Source organism: Danio rerio, chromosome 17 (assembly GCF_052040795.2).
Source record: "Danio rerio strain M-AB ecotype USA chromosome 17, GRCz13ab, whole genome shotgun sequence".
Lineage (NCBI taxonomy): Eukaryota > Metazoa > Chordata > Actinopteri > Cypriniformes > Danionidae > Danio > Danio rerio.
Genome location: NC_141037.1, coordinates 54145001 through 54163003, shown reverse-complemented (window position 1 = coordinate 54163003; position 18003 = coordinate 54145001). Strand labels below are relative to the sequence as shown.

At 36.4% G+C, this 18003-nt stretch overlaps 1 protein-coding gene across 34 annotated transcripts in view; it reads right to left on the bottom strand.

Moving 5' to 3' along the window:
* Positions 1-18003, bottom strand: part of smoc1 (SPARC related modular calcium binding 1) — a 163512-nt gene that overhangs the window by 61104 nt on the left and 84405 nt on the right. For 17 of the 34 annotated variants that reach the window (NM_001201393.2, NM_001443161.1, NM_001443162.1 and 14 more), the window contains 4 exon segments: positions 134-181; positions 8109-8159; positions 13035-13134; positions 13554-13666. In NM_001201393.2, the coding sequence (NP_001188322.2) occupies positions 134-181; positions 8109-8159; positions 13035-13134; positions 13554-13666 (312 nt within the window). 34 annotated transcript variants of the gene reach the window in all.

The window sequence follows — 18003 nt, the reverse complement described above, 5'->3', positions numbered from 1 at the left end:
CTATCTTACACAATAGATTCAGTCTAAATTTAACAGCGGTGCAGTTTAGCATTCGTTGGACTGGATTGTTTTCAATATCACTCATATACACACAAGCGGACACACACTCACATTCCTGCAAAGTTCAACTCACCTTTTTTGCCAGAGCTAGGGGGTCCTGGTGGCTTATCGGTTACTGACCCTTTAAAGAGAGAGCAGAATGTTTACTCGGCTTTCGCAACACACTATGATAACCGCTTCACTTCAGGAGGACAGGTGAAAATACACATAACTTGCAGTTAACACAGCATGCACTTCGGAAGAGCCAGATATACAGGTGAAGTCAGAATTATTAGCCCCCTTGAATTATTAGCCCCTCAGTTTATTTTTTCCCCAACTTCTGTTTAACGGAGAGCAGATTTTTTCGCCACATTTCTACACACAATATTTTTAATAACTCGTTTCTAATAACTGATTTATTTTATTTTTGTCTTGATGACAGTAAATCATATTTGACTAGATAGTTTTCAAGCCACCTCTATACATCTTAAAGTGACTTTTAAAGGCTTAACTAGGTTAATCAGGTTAACTATAGGCAGGTTAGGGTAAATAGGCAAGTAATTGTAAAAAAAAAAAAAACAGCTTAAAGGGGCTAATAGTTTTGTTCTTAAAATGTTGTTTAGAACATTAAAAACTGCTTTTATTCCAGCCGAAATCAAACAAATAAGACTTTCTCCAGAAGAAATAATATTATCAGACATACTGTGAAAATTTCCTTCCTCTGTTAAACATCATTTGGGAAATATTTAAAAAGAACAAAATATTCAAAGGGGGGCTAATAATTCTGACTTCAACTGTATGTAGATAAAATGTGAGACTGTATTACAGTTGACGTCAAAATGATTAGTCCTCGTTTAATATTATTATTCTTTTAAAATTATTTTCAAAGTAAATTTATTTTCTAAGTAAAATTTTAACAAAGTAAAGACATTTCCTATATTTTTTTATAAATTTTTTTTAAATATTTTTTTTAATTTTTTAATAATATATATATATATATATATATATATATATATATATATATATATATATATATATATATATATATATATATATATATATATATATATATATATATATATATGTATATGGGTCAATGACGTGACGCTCATTTTTTTGTGTCCATGTCTTTTAAATAAATTCAAGTAGGTTACAGTTTTAAAATAAATAAGCAAATTACTTGAATACATTCTCTATTTTGAGGACCAAGTCTAATTTTTTTGGTTTTAATCCATTTTAAGATTATTTTGTGGGGATTATTGCAGGAATGTCAATGTGGTGTAACCAAAAAAAATTGGTACCAAATAGTTTACCTTGTTTAAAAAATGTGAAAGCCTCAATGAAACATTGTATCGGCTAGTCTGGCATAATTTTACATTAGACATATTTAATAGTAAATAAAGGTAAATATAGCACAATTGTTTTAAATATTATAATTCATTTGGGGAATTTTGTCTGTCACCTCAAATTTCTGAAATGTCAAGATGGTGTAACCACCATTTATTGAGCCATTTTGTTAATATTGTGCACAAGACAGTTAGACAGGAAATTGGATCACAGAGAAGAACTCTTGATAAGACTAATTGCTGCATGCAAAGGTTAGTAACTCTTTTTAAAATGTGAGATACTTTGACCTTTTTAAGGTATGGTCAGCTATTCTTAGATATGCATGTCAAATGGTAAGACCCCAAAAATGCACTGATAATTGTTCAATATTATAAAAATAAGTATTATATTTAAAAGTTAAATTTGAAATATTCCCACCAAGCCCATGAGCTTACATAGATGTTAATGATAATGCCTGTCAAATTTCATTTTAAGTTGAAATGTCAAGGGGTGTAACTGGTTACACCATTTGACTCATATTGCAGGAGTTTTTCTGTTGGGGGTCAATTTAGTCAAATATCATTAGTTCATGATGCTGATCAATAATGTGACATAAATTAAACTACTATTTGGAACTATTTGTGTTCATAGTGTAGATTATTTATTTATTTTTGTTTGAGAAATAGGTGCTTAATCCACAACCTTACTATTAAAGCTCTGTAAACCTAGGATAAAGTTATTTTACTGCACAACATGAATGTTTTTTTATGTTAATCCATGTTTATATTCACACAATATAATGTACACACTCTCTCATTCACACACACATTCATACACTACAGTCAATTTAGTTTTTCTAATTCACCTATACTGCAAGTCTTTGGACAGTGGGGTAAACTGGAGCTCCCAGAGGAAACCCATGTCAACTCCACACAGTAAGCCATCCTGGTCCATCTGGGACTTAAACCAGCAACCCTCTTGCTGTGGGACAACTGTGCTAACCACATTAGCCACTGTATCACCCTCCTTTGAAATGTTGCATGTATTTTTTTTCTTCTTGAGAAAGTCTTATTTCTTTTAGTTTGGATAGAATAAAAGCAGTTTTTAAAATGTTTAAACAGTTTTTAAGGTCAATATTGTTAGCCTTCTTAAATACAGAACAAACCACAGTTACCCAATGACTTGGCCAATAGATCTTACTTGCCTAATTAACCTAATTACATTTTTAAATGTCACTTTAGGCTGAATAATGTCTTACAAATTATCTAGTCAAATATTATGTGCTGTCATCATGGCAAAAACTACGTAAGAAATCAGTTATTAGATTTTAGTCATTTAAACTATTTTGTTTAGAAATGTGTTGACAATAATATTCTCTCTGTTAAAGAGCACTTGGGAATTTCTTTTTTAAATAAAAGAAAAAAATAACATGAGAAATGAAACAAGGTTGATGAGCCTCTATAGACTGAGTGCACACAGCCTTAAGTTTTGGAGGTTTTCATACTTGATGCGCTCACTGTTGTACTATTATTATTAACAACTGGAGGTGACTCGGAGGAACTTTAATGATGAAAAGTTGTGAAGTCAGAAGTTGCTAAACAAATGAATTTACATTCATTGAATTTATTTACAGTTGAAATCAGTTTTGTTTTGTTTTTTTACAGCATGTCTGATAATATTTTTTCTTCTGGAGAAAGTCTTATTTTTTTTATTTCGGCTAGAATAAAAGCAAATTTTAAAAGCCATTCTAAGGCAAAAATGATTGGCCCTTTTAAGCTTTTTCCCCCGATAGTCTACAGAACAAACAATGATTATACAATAACTTATCTAATTACCCTACCCTGCCTAGTTACCCTAATTAACCTAGTTAAGCCTTTAAATGTCACTTTAAGCTGTATAGAAGTGTCTTGAAGATTATCTAGTCTAATATTATTTACTGTCATCATGGCAAAGAGAAAATAAATCAGTTATTAGAGATGAGTTATTAAAACTATTATGTGTTGAAAAAATGTGTTGAAAATGTGTTGAAAAAATCTTCTCTCTGTTAAACCGAAATTGGGGAAAAAATAACAGGGGAGCTAATAGATCAGGTGGACTAATAATAATTCTGCATAATTCTGACTTCAACTGTATAAAATAAGTAGGTTGTGGATAAGTTGTGGATACACTCAAGAAATGATTTGTTGTCAGTCAGTCGTGTATGCTTGCAAAAATTGGCCTTTAATCCCAGCACCAAGGCAACAACGAGAAAGCAGCAGTTCTTACGTACAAGTGTTTTACGTACAGTGTTTGGCAAATTGTTTCTAAATAGCTTAGAAGTAAAATAATGGATTTTTTTCTAATATCATCTACTTATTTTTATTTTACTTAAGCCAACTGAAAAGAAACAGTGATGGAAAAGGTGTTAAATGTTAAACATGTTTCTTTAGTTTGTTAATATTCTACTCATGAGGGCCACACATTTAATGTTAAGGATGTTATTACTTGGTGTATTAAATTTCAGCAACTTGGCTTCATTGTTCTAAACACATTTTTCAATGACAATCCCACCCCCCTCAGATATTGTTCCTCAACTGTCATTACAATATGAGACATGGATACACCGTTCATGCGCCATGATGATTTCTTGTTGCCAAACATTTTGGTTAACATTTAAAACAAATTAAAATCACTTCAGCTGAAATTGTTGACTATCATTCTTAATTTGAATTGATTTTAATTGTCAATTTTAAAATCTTTGGCTGTAGAAGCAACACTGTCAGGTGGTGTAACTGGTTTGTGTCAATTGGTGTAACCAGTATTTTACATAAAAATATAATTATGTACATGGAAATAATGTGAAATTAAAATTAAAACACCCAGTTTAGTGTAATAAAATAGTTTTTAACATTTTTTACATAATTTGTCAAAGATTATTTAGAAATCAGATGTGTTTTTAGCATGTGTCCGGCCAAATATTGCAAAAACTCATTAAAATGTACATTTAGAGATAATGCGAATAAAATAAATGTTATTGTGGTATTTTAAAATTAAGTATTTATTTCAGTGTGTACACTTGCATATCATCTAGGAGGAGTAAATTATTTAATATTTCACAATTTTTGGCAGTTACACCATTTGACATTTTCAGGTGCATTCAGTCTTAATGTTTGTAAAAAATGGTGTAAATGTTATTTTTAATTACATAAAATCAACATTAATACAATCTGTACATTTTAAAATATCTGACGGATGCTTTTAAATCAACTTTATAAAAGATTTTTAAATTTCCCATCTTGCCAAACCTGTTTTGTCACTGACCCATATATATATATATATATATATATGTATATATATACATATATATATATACATACATACATACATACATACATACATACATATATATATATATATATATATATATATATATATATACATACATATATATATATATATATATATATATGTGTGTGTATATATGTGTGTGTGTGTGTGTGTGTGTGTGTGTGTGTATGTATGTATGTATGTATGTGTATATGTATATATATAATGTATATATATATATATATATATATATATATATATATATATATACATACATATATATATATATATATATATATATATATATATATACATACATATATATATATATATATATATATATACATATATATATATATATATATATATATATATATATATATATATATATATATATATATATATATATATATATATATATATATATATATATATACATTATATATATACATATACACATACATACATACATACATACACACACACACACACACATATATACACACACGTATGTATATATATATATATATATATATATATATATATATATATATATATATATATATATATATATATATATATATATATATATATATATATGTAATTTATTTTTTTAACCTTATAAGGAGCTGAGCCCCCCCCCTAAAATGAAAATCCTAAAATCGTCCCTGCCCATAGTTAACATAATAACCTGCACTTTAAGCTGAATACTAGTATCTTGCAAAATAAGTTGAGACATATATTATACTGTCATCATGGCAAAGACCAAATAAATGAGTTATTTGAAATTAGATATTGAAACTATTATGTTTATAAATGTTTAAAAAAAATCATTATTTTTAGCAACAATTGGGTAAGATTGCTAAAAGAAATCAAATTTCACAGGAGGGTTAATAGTTTTGACTTCAACTGTGTAAAGGAAAACAGGAGAATCTGATTGAAAATAAATCAAAAGCCCACCCAAAATGCAACCGTTACCATCAGACTAATCAGAAAGCACAGTTTCACTGCTGAACACAACACAGTCTCACAGCAATTTGTAACATTGTGATTTAGTTGTTAATTCCAGTGAATTTGTATGATCTCATTCATATATTTTAGTATGATCTGCTCATGATTTGCTCTTTTTAAAAATCATACATTTTGTTAGCGCCGATAGCCTGGTGGTCAATGCGCCAACATTAGGCATGGGCCGGTATAAGATTCTGACAATATGATAACCTTGGATTAAAATACCATGGTTTAATGTTATTGTGATTACTGCTCTAAAATATATTCTTTTTAAATGGCTGGGTAAAAAACAACCTCCCCTCCCCCCATCCCCTTAAACAGAAAATATTTTATTTTGAGAAACATTTCTAATTATTTGAAGCAGTAAACATGTCAGGTTAAATAAATAAAATGAATCTTTGGACTTCTGCTATGCCCAGTTTTAATATATCTTTTTTTTACAATTTAAAATCTTTTTTTAAAATTTTACAATTTAAATTTAATTTTAATTAAATTTACAATTTTTTTAAAAATTTAAAATAATTTGGATATTTGGAGATTCTGCTGGAGATACTGTTGTCCTAAAAACTGAATAAAAATAAAATAAAAATATGAAATAAATAAATAAATCTTACACATATCTTAGGAACCTTATTACAGTAATTTGTTTTTCAAGGTTTTAAAACATTGACTTTTCCAAACCGCATTATACCTTGAAAACGGTTTTCGTCCCATGCCTAGCCAAAATGCAATTTCCGAAGTCGAGTCTTTCCCAATCCTACTCACACTCTCTCTCCAACTTCATTTTCTTTACTCTTGTATCACAAAATTAAATCTTAAACATTCATTCATTCATTTTCTTTTCGGCTTAGTCCCTTTATGCGCCACAGCGGAATGAACCGCCAACTTATCCAGCACGTTTTTTACGCAGCAGATGCCCTTCCAGCCGCAACCCATCCCTGGGAAACATCCATCCATACATACACACTCATACACTACGGGCAAATTAGCCTACCCAATTCACCTGTACCACATGTATTTGGACTGTGGGGGAAAGCGTAGCACACGGAGGAAACCCACGCGAGCGCAGGGAGAACATGCAAACTCCACACAGAAACGCCAACTGACCCCGCCGAGACACGAACCAACGACCCAGTGACCTTTTTGCTGTGAGGCGACAGCACTACCTACTGCGCCACTCCGTCGCTCAATCTTAAACAATACAAATTTAATATTTTCGCACAAATGAAATCATGATTTTGCACAAGTTAGGCAATTTTTCTGACATAAAATAATTACATTTACTTTTGAGATCAGGCTGGAATTGTTATTATTGGACATTAATGCTTATTATTATTATTATTATTATTATTATTATTATTATTAGATTCTTTTTGTAATTTCAATACCCCATATCACTCCAGGCGTCAGATACATTCATTCACAGTGCATACATGTGAATACAAGTGCAAACTCCACACAGAAATGCCAACTGACCCAGCCGGGACTCGAATCAGCGACCTTCTTGCTGTGGTGCAACAGCGCTAACCACTGAGCCACCGTGCCACCCCATTATCATTATTCATTCATTCATTTTCTTTTTGGCTTAGTCCCTTTATTAATCTGGGGTCACCACAGCAGAATGAACCACCAACTTATCCAGCATATGTTTTTACGCAGGGGATGCTCTTCCAGCTGCAACCCATCACTGGGAAACATCCATACACACTCATTAACACTCATACACTACAGACAATTTAGCTTACTCAATTGACCAGTAGCATGTCTTTGGACTGTTGGGGAAACTAGAGCACCCGGAGGAAACCCACGCGAACGCAGAAAGAATATGCAAACTCCACACAGAAACGCCAACTGAGCCAGCCGAGGTTCGAAACAGCGACCTTCTTGCTGTGAGGTGACAGCACTACCTACTTTGCTCTGCGTTGCCATTTTTTATTATTATTATTATTATTATTATTATTATTATTATAGCTCCTCAGTTCTAATAAACCAGATTGTATTTAGTTTACAGTCTGCGTGAAATGGTCGTCTCTGTGAATGTTAAGTATGCTGATGTGCTTTCACCTAAAGAATAACAACGTGCGCTTGGAAACTAAACATTGTAAATTTAGATTTCACACAGACTTTAAATGGCACAACACTGAATGGCTTCTGCGAGTTAAGCTCCTATATAAATATCAGTGTATGTACAGTATATTTCAATGGCTTTTTTTTCGGTCTGATTAGGGCGGAAACAACATTCTGCAACAAGATCTTTAAGGCTTGAAACACATGAGAAACAATCAACAATCACATTGATCCAAGAACGTGCAAAAGCTCAGGATTAAAGGCATGCACACATTCAAGATTAGACAGTCGGACCAATTAAAACACTGGAGAGAAAGAGAACTTTAAACAAAAGGGCTATTTGGAATGAAATTTACTACCTGACAATCCACTTGTCCCAGCATGAGTTCCCATAAATTCACGGAAGTTTCCTGCAAACGTGTGCAAGACATTTCACTTAAGTGGTGATTCATGGGATTCACTCATTTCTGGGACAGGACTGGTCCATCTTTTGAACATTCATGAAATTGAGCCGAGGATGTGTGAGGAAGTGATGTTATGGCCGGACATCACTGCATGGAACCTCAATGTAAATCTTTTTACAATTGAAAGAAACAGTTTTGAAATCGGCAACAAGCAGCGGGAAAAAAAGCTAAGATTGTACTTGTGTCATTTTGTTATTCAAATGATGAAAACTTAAAGGTTGTATTCCGTATTGAATGCTAAATTTCTGCTAAGTATGCAGTTAACACAATTTTTTTTTGTTTAAAAAGGTAGTATGTGAAATAGTTAATTATATAACATTAACATTTTGAACAGTATAGTCCCAATCATTCATATTGTTTCAGGAGTTCACACTTAGCTGATGATTGATAAAGCGTGTTTGGCATGCTCTCCCGGGAGAGAACCATGAGCTCAGAATATCCTTGAGTCCGTGGCTCCCTCCCGTTTGAAGGGCGAGAGGGTAGTTTGAGCTCAGGTAGGTCTCGAGAACTCCCCTGCTTGTGAACGTGCTGAGATATAGCTGGCTAATACAACGTTTACACCAGATGCGGAAGTAGCATCAAGCGCGAGTGATTTACATGTTAAGTTAATGCAAAGACGTGAATAGACATCCTGTGACGCGTTACGCGCAAATGAGGCGGAGCGAATGACAACATTCGAGCAAATAAAGCGGCACGAGTAGAGCGCTTTTAGCTTGATGAGACTGACGCAACGGAAGTGCGGATCGCTCAAATCGCTCAAGTTGGAAAATTCGAATTTCACGCCACGTTAACCAATCCGGAGCTTTCTCTTGTGGGGGTGTGCTTATGACGTAGCGCCTGTTGTTGGTGTCCCAGGGAGAAATCTTCTTGCCGACACTTGACAACAGTTGATCAAACTGGGCTCCGCTCAGTCAGAAGCACCACTGTAAGCCTCCATCCTCCATCCTCCAGGTACAGTTTCTGGAGGAGTTTATGAGCTCACATAGCTAGGTGCACTTCTGAAAGGATCCAGTGGACTCAGACACGGCTCCAAATGAATCAACGCTGTTTTCAGCCTTCATAAAGCATATAAACACAGCTATTCTCTCAATTAAATCCATGTTAGCTATTAAGCAACAAAGCTACAGTCAAAGGGCAGACAGAAGCCCTGCCCTTCACGCGAATCACTGTCTACTGCTCAGTGAATTTAACTCGCGAATGAAGCAAGTAAACTCAAAATGTTCACATGTACGCGCGAAGAGCACGATTTATCTGTGAAGGCCACGTCTGGTGTGAACACAGTGTCAGAGTTTGTCCTAACGTGCTACTTTGGAGTAGTCAAATTACTTATGGTGTATGTCTTTGGACAGTAGGAGAAAACCGGGAAAAACCCACGCGAGCAAGGGGAGAACATGCAAACTCCGCACAGAAACACCGACTGGCTTGGTGAAGGGTCAAAGCAGTGGCGTTCTAGCTGTGAGGCAACAGTGCTAGTCACTGGGCCGCCATGCCGCTCTATCAGCAGAAGGGGAGGAGTAGGGGTGGAAGGGAGGATTCTTCAAGAGGAACATGACTGGAGTGGAAAACTGTGGTTATTTATAGCGAGTCAGTATTCATCTGATTGGTGCAATATACAAAGCTGATGCTGTACCAGCCGTGTTCAATCATAAGCCATGATCCTCTCGAGATTAGTTTATAAATAAACCGCAGTTGTCATATTCAACGGACTGCAAGTGTGGGCAAGTTTTGGCCTCAAAAAAACACATCTTCAAACCAGGTATGTGCACAGGCGGGCAGTGTTTCATCATGAAGTAATATTGCCAACTACTGGCCTGACATGAATAAAACTTTTTCCATATCCACATTCAGGCTACATCTATCCTAAACCAGATACATTTGAAAATGGCGTTTTTGTCCAAAAACACTCCTCGTGCACACTATCATTTTTAATGCTTTGGGTCATCCACACTAAAACACTTTTGTTCAAGTACTGCACATACACACAGACATAAGATACTATTACCAGCATCGTATCTGCCTGCGATTTATTTACTTCATGTCTTAGTTGCAAGGTTTTGCCTTGAAATTTCAACAGTCATCTGCTTCAGCTGCAGAACAATAGCTCCCAGTAAGCATACAGTGCTTCCAGAAAGTATTCATAGCGCTTCACTTTTTCCACTCATTTACGTTACAGCCTTATTCCAAAATGCATTAAATTCATTTATTTCCTCAAAATTTTACACACAATAACCCATAATAACAATGTGAAAAAAAGAGTTTTTGAAGTTGTTGCAAATTTATTAAAATTAAAAAACCTGAAAAATCACATGGACATCAGTATTCACAGCCTTTGCCATGAAGCTCTAAATTGAGCTCAGGTACATTCTGTTTTTACTTATCATTCTTAAGATGTTCCAGCAGCTTAATTGAAGTTCACCTGTGGTCAATTCGGTTGATTGGACATGATTTGAAAAGGTACACACCTGTCTATATAAGGTCCCAGGGTTGACAGTGCATGTCAAAACACAAACCAAGCATGAAGACAAAGGAATTGTCTGTAGATCTCCAAGACAGGATTGTCACAGGGCTGGGGAAGGTTACAGAAAAAATTCTGCTGCTCTGAAAGTTCCAATGAGCACAGCGGCCTCCATCATCCATAAGTGGAAGATGTTTGGAACCACCAGGACGCTTTCTAAAGCTGGCCGGCCATCTAACCTGAGTGATCGGGAGAGAAGGGCTTTAGTCGGGGAGATGATCAATAACCAAATGATCACTCTGTCTGAGCTCCAACATTCTTCTGTTGAGAGAGGAGAACCTTATAGAAGGACAACCATCTGTGCAGCAAGCCACCAATCAGGCCTGTATGGTAGAGTGGCCAGACGGATGCCATACCCCATCTGGGTTGGCCAAAATGCATCTAAAGGACTCTTAGACCATAAGAAGCAAAATTCTCTGGTCTGATGAGAGTAAAATTTAACTCTTTGGAGTGAATGCCAGGCGTTGCGTTCGGAGGAAACCAGGCACATCTCATCATCAGGCTAATATCATCTCTACAGTGAAGCATGTTGGTGTTGGCATCATGCTGTGGGGATGTTTTTCAGCAGCAGGAACTGGAAGACTAGTCAGAATAGAGGGAAAGATGAATGCAGCAATGTACAGAATCACCCCTCTTAACTGGGTTCAACTTCCAGCAGGACAATGACACAAAGCACACCGATAAAATAACAATGGAGTTCACAACAACTCGGAGAATGTCCTTAAGTGGCTCAGCCAGAGCCCACACCAAAATAATATTAAACATCTCTGGAGAGATCTGAAAATGGCTGTACACCGTCACTTCCCATCCAACCTCATAGAACTTGAGAGGTACTGCAAAGAGGAATGGGCAACAATTCCCAAAAACTGGTGTGCCAAGCTTGTTCCATCATATTCGAAAAGACTTGAGGCTGTAATTGCTGCCAAAGGTGCATCAACAAAATATTGAGCAAAGGCTGTGAATACTGATGTACAGTTGAAGTCAGAATTATTAGCCCCCCTGAATTATTAGCGCCCCTGTTTAATTTTTTCCATTAATTTCTGTTTAAAAAAGGGAAGATTGTTTCAGCACATTTCTAAGCATAATAGTTTTAAAAACTTATTTCTAATGACAGATTTATTTTATCTTTTTACATGATGACAGTAAATAATGTTTTACTTAATATTTTTCAAGACACTTCTATACAGCTTAAAGTGACATTTAAAGGCTTAACTGGGTTAATTAGGTGAACTAGGCAGGTTAGGGTAATTAGACAAGTTATTGTATTTTTGAACAGGCTGTAACATAAAACAAATGTGGAAAAAGTAAAGCGCTATGAATACTTTCCGGATGTACTGTATGTCAAGTTGTCATAAATACATCTCAAACAATGTCACCTTTGCATTAAAATTTACATAACAGAGCCAATGGCGCTTACTGGCAGTTGTCATAAGCATGCGTAAAACCTCATTCATATTAATGTCATGATAATAAATACTTCATGACAGTCTTAAAGTAAGGTGTTACCTTTAAATTTAGTCAGTACATCTATATTTATAAACAATTATTTAAATTGAACAGACAAATACCCCAAAATGTTTGACAGGTGTTTCTACAATTTGCTACTATTAAACTGAACTAACAATGGCTGAAGGGCCAAACAGAAAGCTCTGAGAATTGTCTCTTCAAGGTTAGGTAAGCATGATACGACATGTAATACTGCAATCTCAAGACACACACACACACTAGAATGACTAGAACCAGGTGCTCCAATCATAATGTAATCGAGTTCTGGCGGAAGACAGTGGTGTTATCTCCAACAGAACAATCAGAGCCATTAGAGCAAAGTGTTCCCATTCATTTACAGAGAGAAACCCTCCTCTGAAGGCAGACGGAGAAAGCAACGATGGCGGAAAAAAAAAAATATGGTGGAGAATGAAACGGATGTAGGCAGAGATTGATCGAGTGAGACTTTGGAAAGACATAGCAAGAGAGAAAAGCAGAGGGGAGAAAAATGGATGAACTTTCGGAGTCAGAGCGAGTCCTCCAGGATATTATCCATCACCTCTCGGCTCCATGCACAAACACAGTAGAAGTAAACTAAACAGAGCGGTGGCTAGAGTTTAACATCACGCTGACTCCATCAAAACAAAGAGCACGATTTAAATCAAACAAAGTCTAATGGCTTTGAAAGTGATGGACTACAGGCGCGACTGCTTGACCGAGGCACCTGATGGTTTTAGCGGCTCTGCGTTTCAGCGCGACCTAAACACAAAGCGATAATCCAAGCAAACAGTCTAGAGATACTATCTGCATGCATACAGTACCTGAACACACTGGCGTTTTGTTCTGGACAGAAGAGCCGCTGACTGGCTTGCCATCTGTCGTCACGCACCAGCAGTATCCTGTGAGGGTGTGACACTGGACCTGGAGGAGACACAGACGGATGGAGGTGAGAGGAAATTCCAGTAAGCGCTCTGGTATCTCTTGGACGACCCGTGCGAAACGTCCCGGCGCTCGTGCTTTGGGAATACAATTATTCCGAGTGAAAAATGACCCTCATAAACGATGAGGCATTAAAAGCTTAGGCGGACGGGATGATCGCTGTTTAACAAAGTAAAGCTCAGGTGAAGTAGAGGCTGCGAGTCTATAAATGCGATTTAATGTACACTTTCCATTCCAATTCCCTGTGCGGCCGTGCTGATGAGAAACACAGGGAAGTGCAAAATTTTGGAGTCCTATCAAGCCTGTTGGAAGGCTAATTTGTCCACTAGGTGGGTTTCCTTTAGGATTCGTTGATGTCAAAAGCATTGCGTAAAGTGCAGCCATCCGGAACTCTGACAGACCTGAGCAAATGTGCCGTCGTCGTTGCATTCTGGGATGAAAATGGATTCCTGCGGCTTCTTGGCCTGTTCCAGAGCCTGAATCCTCTCGGTCCGGCATTTCGTCTGACCTGCTTCTGCAACACAGTTAGACGTATATCTAATTAGTCACTTGGCTTAAAATCATTGCTATTTTGAGTGTAAAGTTAATTACGAATACTTTCACCACAATAGTCCTTGCTATTTTAAAAGTGTACATATGATGACTGATAAACAAAGTATTTTAAACTATTAAGCTTTTTAGGGGGGAATGGATTCTTGCATAGTAAACTGCTATGGGATAATTCAACAGACATTACATTTTCACCATTTTTTTAATATAATGTGGTCAATTTTGTCAAACTACTAGGGGTATCGGTATTCGGTATCGGTTCGGTATCGGTTCAGTAATAACCATAATCGGGTTTTATGTACTGACGACATTTACCTCATATTTAAGTCTGGTGTAATTTTAACAGGAGTAGGCGGTCTAACAATATCGCTCCCGAGCGAGCGAGCAAGCAAGCGCGTGTGGCGTGTGCATGCGTGTGCGTTTGGTGCTGTGTTTGTGTATGTGTGTGAATGAGAGATAGTGTGGTGTTGTGTGTCCGTGTATGGAAAACACAGCACTGTGTATGGAAAGCATTGCAATGCACCGTGATGCACCGAGATAACGAATTGAACCGAATCGATGGCATGATAATCGTAACCGAACCGAACCGTGAGACCAGTATAGGTTCACACCTCTATAAACTAATATGCATCCCTGTATAATAAATGGATTATCATGATAGATTGTGCTGATAAGATTGCACTGATAAACTTTCATGCGCAAGCATATGAATCTATTTAAATTAGTGCTGTCAATCGATAAAAAAAATATATTAATTAATCACACTTTTCTGCAATTAATAAAGATTAATCGCAATTAATCATATTTAAAAGACTGAAACTTGTAATTTTGGCTATTTAAATGTAAAATTAACATAAACACAAGACAAAAAAAACTCTTTAAATTCAAAATATAATTGTTTATTAGAATTTTTGTTTAACTTGTAACACAGATTTCTTCATGTAAACAACAAACTCACAATACACCATCAAGATCCTGGCTTGACAACCATATTTATTACAGAAATAAAAACACAGGCATGTTAATGCCGTTTGAATTTCGAAACAATCAATGCCAAATGTATATGTGCAAAAAAACACGATTTCCATGTTGGAAATGTTGGATTTCCGTGTTGGAAATGCAGTGCATGTTGGACTGCAAAAAAAGTGCCAAAATACAGGCAATTGCAGATATAGAAAATGAACTCATTGAAAAGTTGTGATGCGAGTTGAGAACATTAATTACAATGTAGAAACAATTCTGCTTAGTCCTCCTTTACATTCAGCCAGTTGCTAAAACAGTCCAGTCTGTTGACATTATTGGGGGACAATGTGGACCTTTTCTTTTGAATGATGTGAGCTGAGAGTGAGAACAGTCTCTCACAAGCAGGATCACTGAATCGGCATATGCATTTCGGTGCCTAATTTTGTTGCCACTGGTGCTGCGACAAGGACGTAAAAAGCATCAAGGGGTACATCAAAGGCACCCACAGCTAAGTGCTGTGTCACACCAATGACTGATTGGTGTGTCTGATTGATCTAATCAGCAATAATGATGAGATGGCCTACAGGGAGGAGATACAGCATCTGGCCACTTAGTGCACCGACAATAATCTGCTCCTTAACACCAACAAGACCAAGCAGCTCATTGTGGACTTCAGGAAGGAACGAACAGGCTCACATGATCCCATCCACATCAATGGAATGGCCGTTGAGCCTGTCTCGTTCTTCAAGTTCCTGGGGACCCACATCTCATAGGACCTTCCCTGGACCACCATCACCTCCAGCTTGGTCAAGAAGGCTAACCAGCGCCTATTTTTATTAAGGCAACTTAAGAAGAACCAGATTTCATCAGCTGTCTTGGTGAACTTCTACCGCTGCACAATAGAAAGCATCCTGACCAACTGCATCACAGTCTGGTGTGGAAGGTGCTCTGTTGCTGAAGGTAAGGCACTGTAGCGGGTGGTGAAAACTACCCAACGCATCACAGGGACCACACTGCCAGCCACTGAGGACATCCATAAGAAACACTGTCTGCGCAGAGCATGTGGTATTCTTAAGGACACCTCTCACCCTGCTCACCGACTGTTTTCTCTCCTACCTTCCGGCAGGCACTTCAGAGCCCCCCGGACAAAAACCAGCAGACTGAGGAACAGCTTTTCCCCCAGAGCTGTCTCCCTTTTTAACTCTGCCCCTCACTGACTTTTTTGCCCCCCCAATACACCCTCACTGTCCTCTAACTTATACTCCTCACGATCACTGCACTGTTTAATACTTGCACATATTCATTGCACTACATTGCACTAATTCACTTATCTGAACTGTACATACCCACTGCACATGGACATTTGTAACTATGTACACACCCACTGTACATATACATTTGTAATCATGTTCATCTATCAGCACTCCTCTGACTTTTATTAGCAACCTGTACATATATTTATTGTAAATCTGTTCACAAAAGTCGAAAGATTCAAAATGAAACATACGAAATTGGACGAAACTCTGGAGGAAACGCTGGAGAGCCTGGTAATGCGACATTAATTGTTTTATGCTGAAACTTTCCTTCAAAAAGGACTTCCTTGGTCTTATCCATATTTCTTTGCATGTTGAACACACATCATCCACAACAGGAAAAAAACTGTGACTGCACTAATTGCGTAATTTTTTAACGCGTTTGTCAAATTAATCGCATGCGTTAATGCACTAATTTTGACAGCACTAATTTAAATACACACTATGGGCTCTATTTTAACGATCTAGGTCCAAAGACTGAAGCGCAGCGCGCAAAAGCATTAAGGGTGTGTCCAAATCCACTTTTGCTATTTTAAAGACAGAAAGATACGCTCTGCACCGCAGCTCATGGTCTAACAGGGTTGAGCTTATTCTCTTAATGAGTGTTTTGAGAGTAAACCAATCTGAGTCTCATCTCCCATTTCCTTTAAGAGTCAGTTGCGTCGCTCCATAGCGCATTTGCTATTTACATGGCGGACTTTGTAAGTGAAAAAACTAAACAGTGCGAGGAAAATGAGCCTTCTCCAATCGGCCTTTACTTTCAATAAAAAGGGAGGACAATAACTCAGGGGGGCTAATAATTCTGAATTCAACTGTATATTTAGATTAACATGCAGATCAGAGCAACCTATTATGCACTAGGGCTGTTCGATTTTGGGAAAAATCATAATCACGATTATTTTGGTCATAATTGTAATCACGATTATTCAAAACGATTATCAGTTGAAGTAAAAATTATTAGCACTCATGAGAATTTTTTTTAAAATAAATATTTCCCAAATGATGTTTAACAGAGCAAGGAATTTTCACAGTATTTCCCCTTTAATATTTTTTTTCTAGGCTTATTTGTTTTATTTTAGCTAGAATAAAAGCAGGTTTAAATATTTTGAAACCCATTTTAAGGTCAATATTATTAGCCCCATTAAGCTATATATTTTTTGATTTTCTGCAGAAGAAACTACTGTTACACAATGACTTGCCTAATCACCGTAATTAAGCCCTTGAATTGCACTTCAATCTGAATGCTTGTATTTTGAAAAAAATATCTATAAAAATATGATGTGCTGTCATCATAGCTGTCACACAACCAGCGATCGCTTTCCAGAGATCGCTGGTTCTCACACGAACTTCAAGACTACACTTCCGCATTTCCCAGGACTACATTTTCATACATGCACTGCTCCCAGACACCCATGCTCATTCATCTAGCTTGATTGCACACACCAGCTGAACCTTGTCATAGTTTGATAACATACCATACATAAACCACTCATTCACTCACCTTGGTGGCCGAGTCTTGTTTTCCTATTGTGACATAACAACGTGTTTCTCCTTGTCTTGTTTTCTCCGTGTTTAGACACTAGCCTTGTTTACCCTTGTTCTCTAGTTTAGCCGCCTGCCTTTTGACTTGTTGCCTGTTTATACCGACTACGATTCTGGACTGCCTTAACATACCCGTTTGCACCTGTATGACCACTGCTTGCCTGACGCTGAATAAACCTGCATATTGGATCTTACCTTCTGTTGTGAGTGTCATTACAATAGCAAAAAAATCAGTAATTAGAAATTAGATATCAAAAAAGAAATAAGTTAAAAAAAAACTTCTTTCCATTAAACAGAAATTGGAGGAAAAGGGTTGCTAATATTCAGGAGGGCTAATAATTCTGACTTCAATTGTATACATACAGTTTTTTCCACCCTGCAAAGAAAAGAGAAATAAATACAATAGAATAAAAATATGAAACAAACTGTGCTTTAAGCATCTTCACTGTAAGAAAAACACTTTAGCAACAAAAATCCTTCAGTC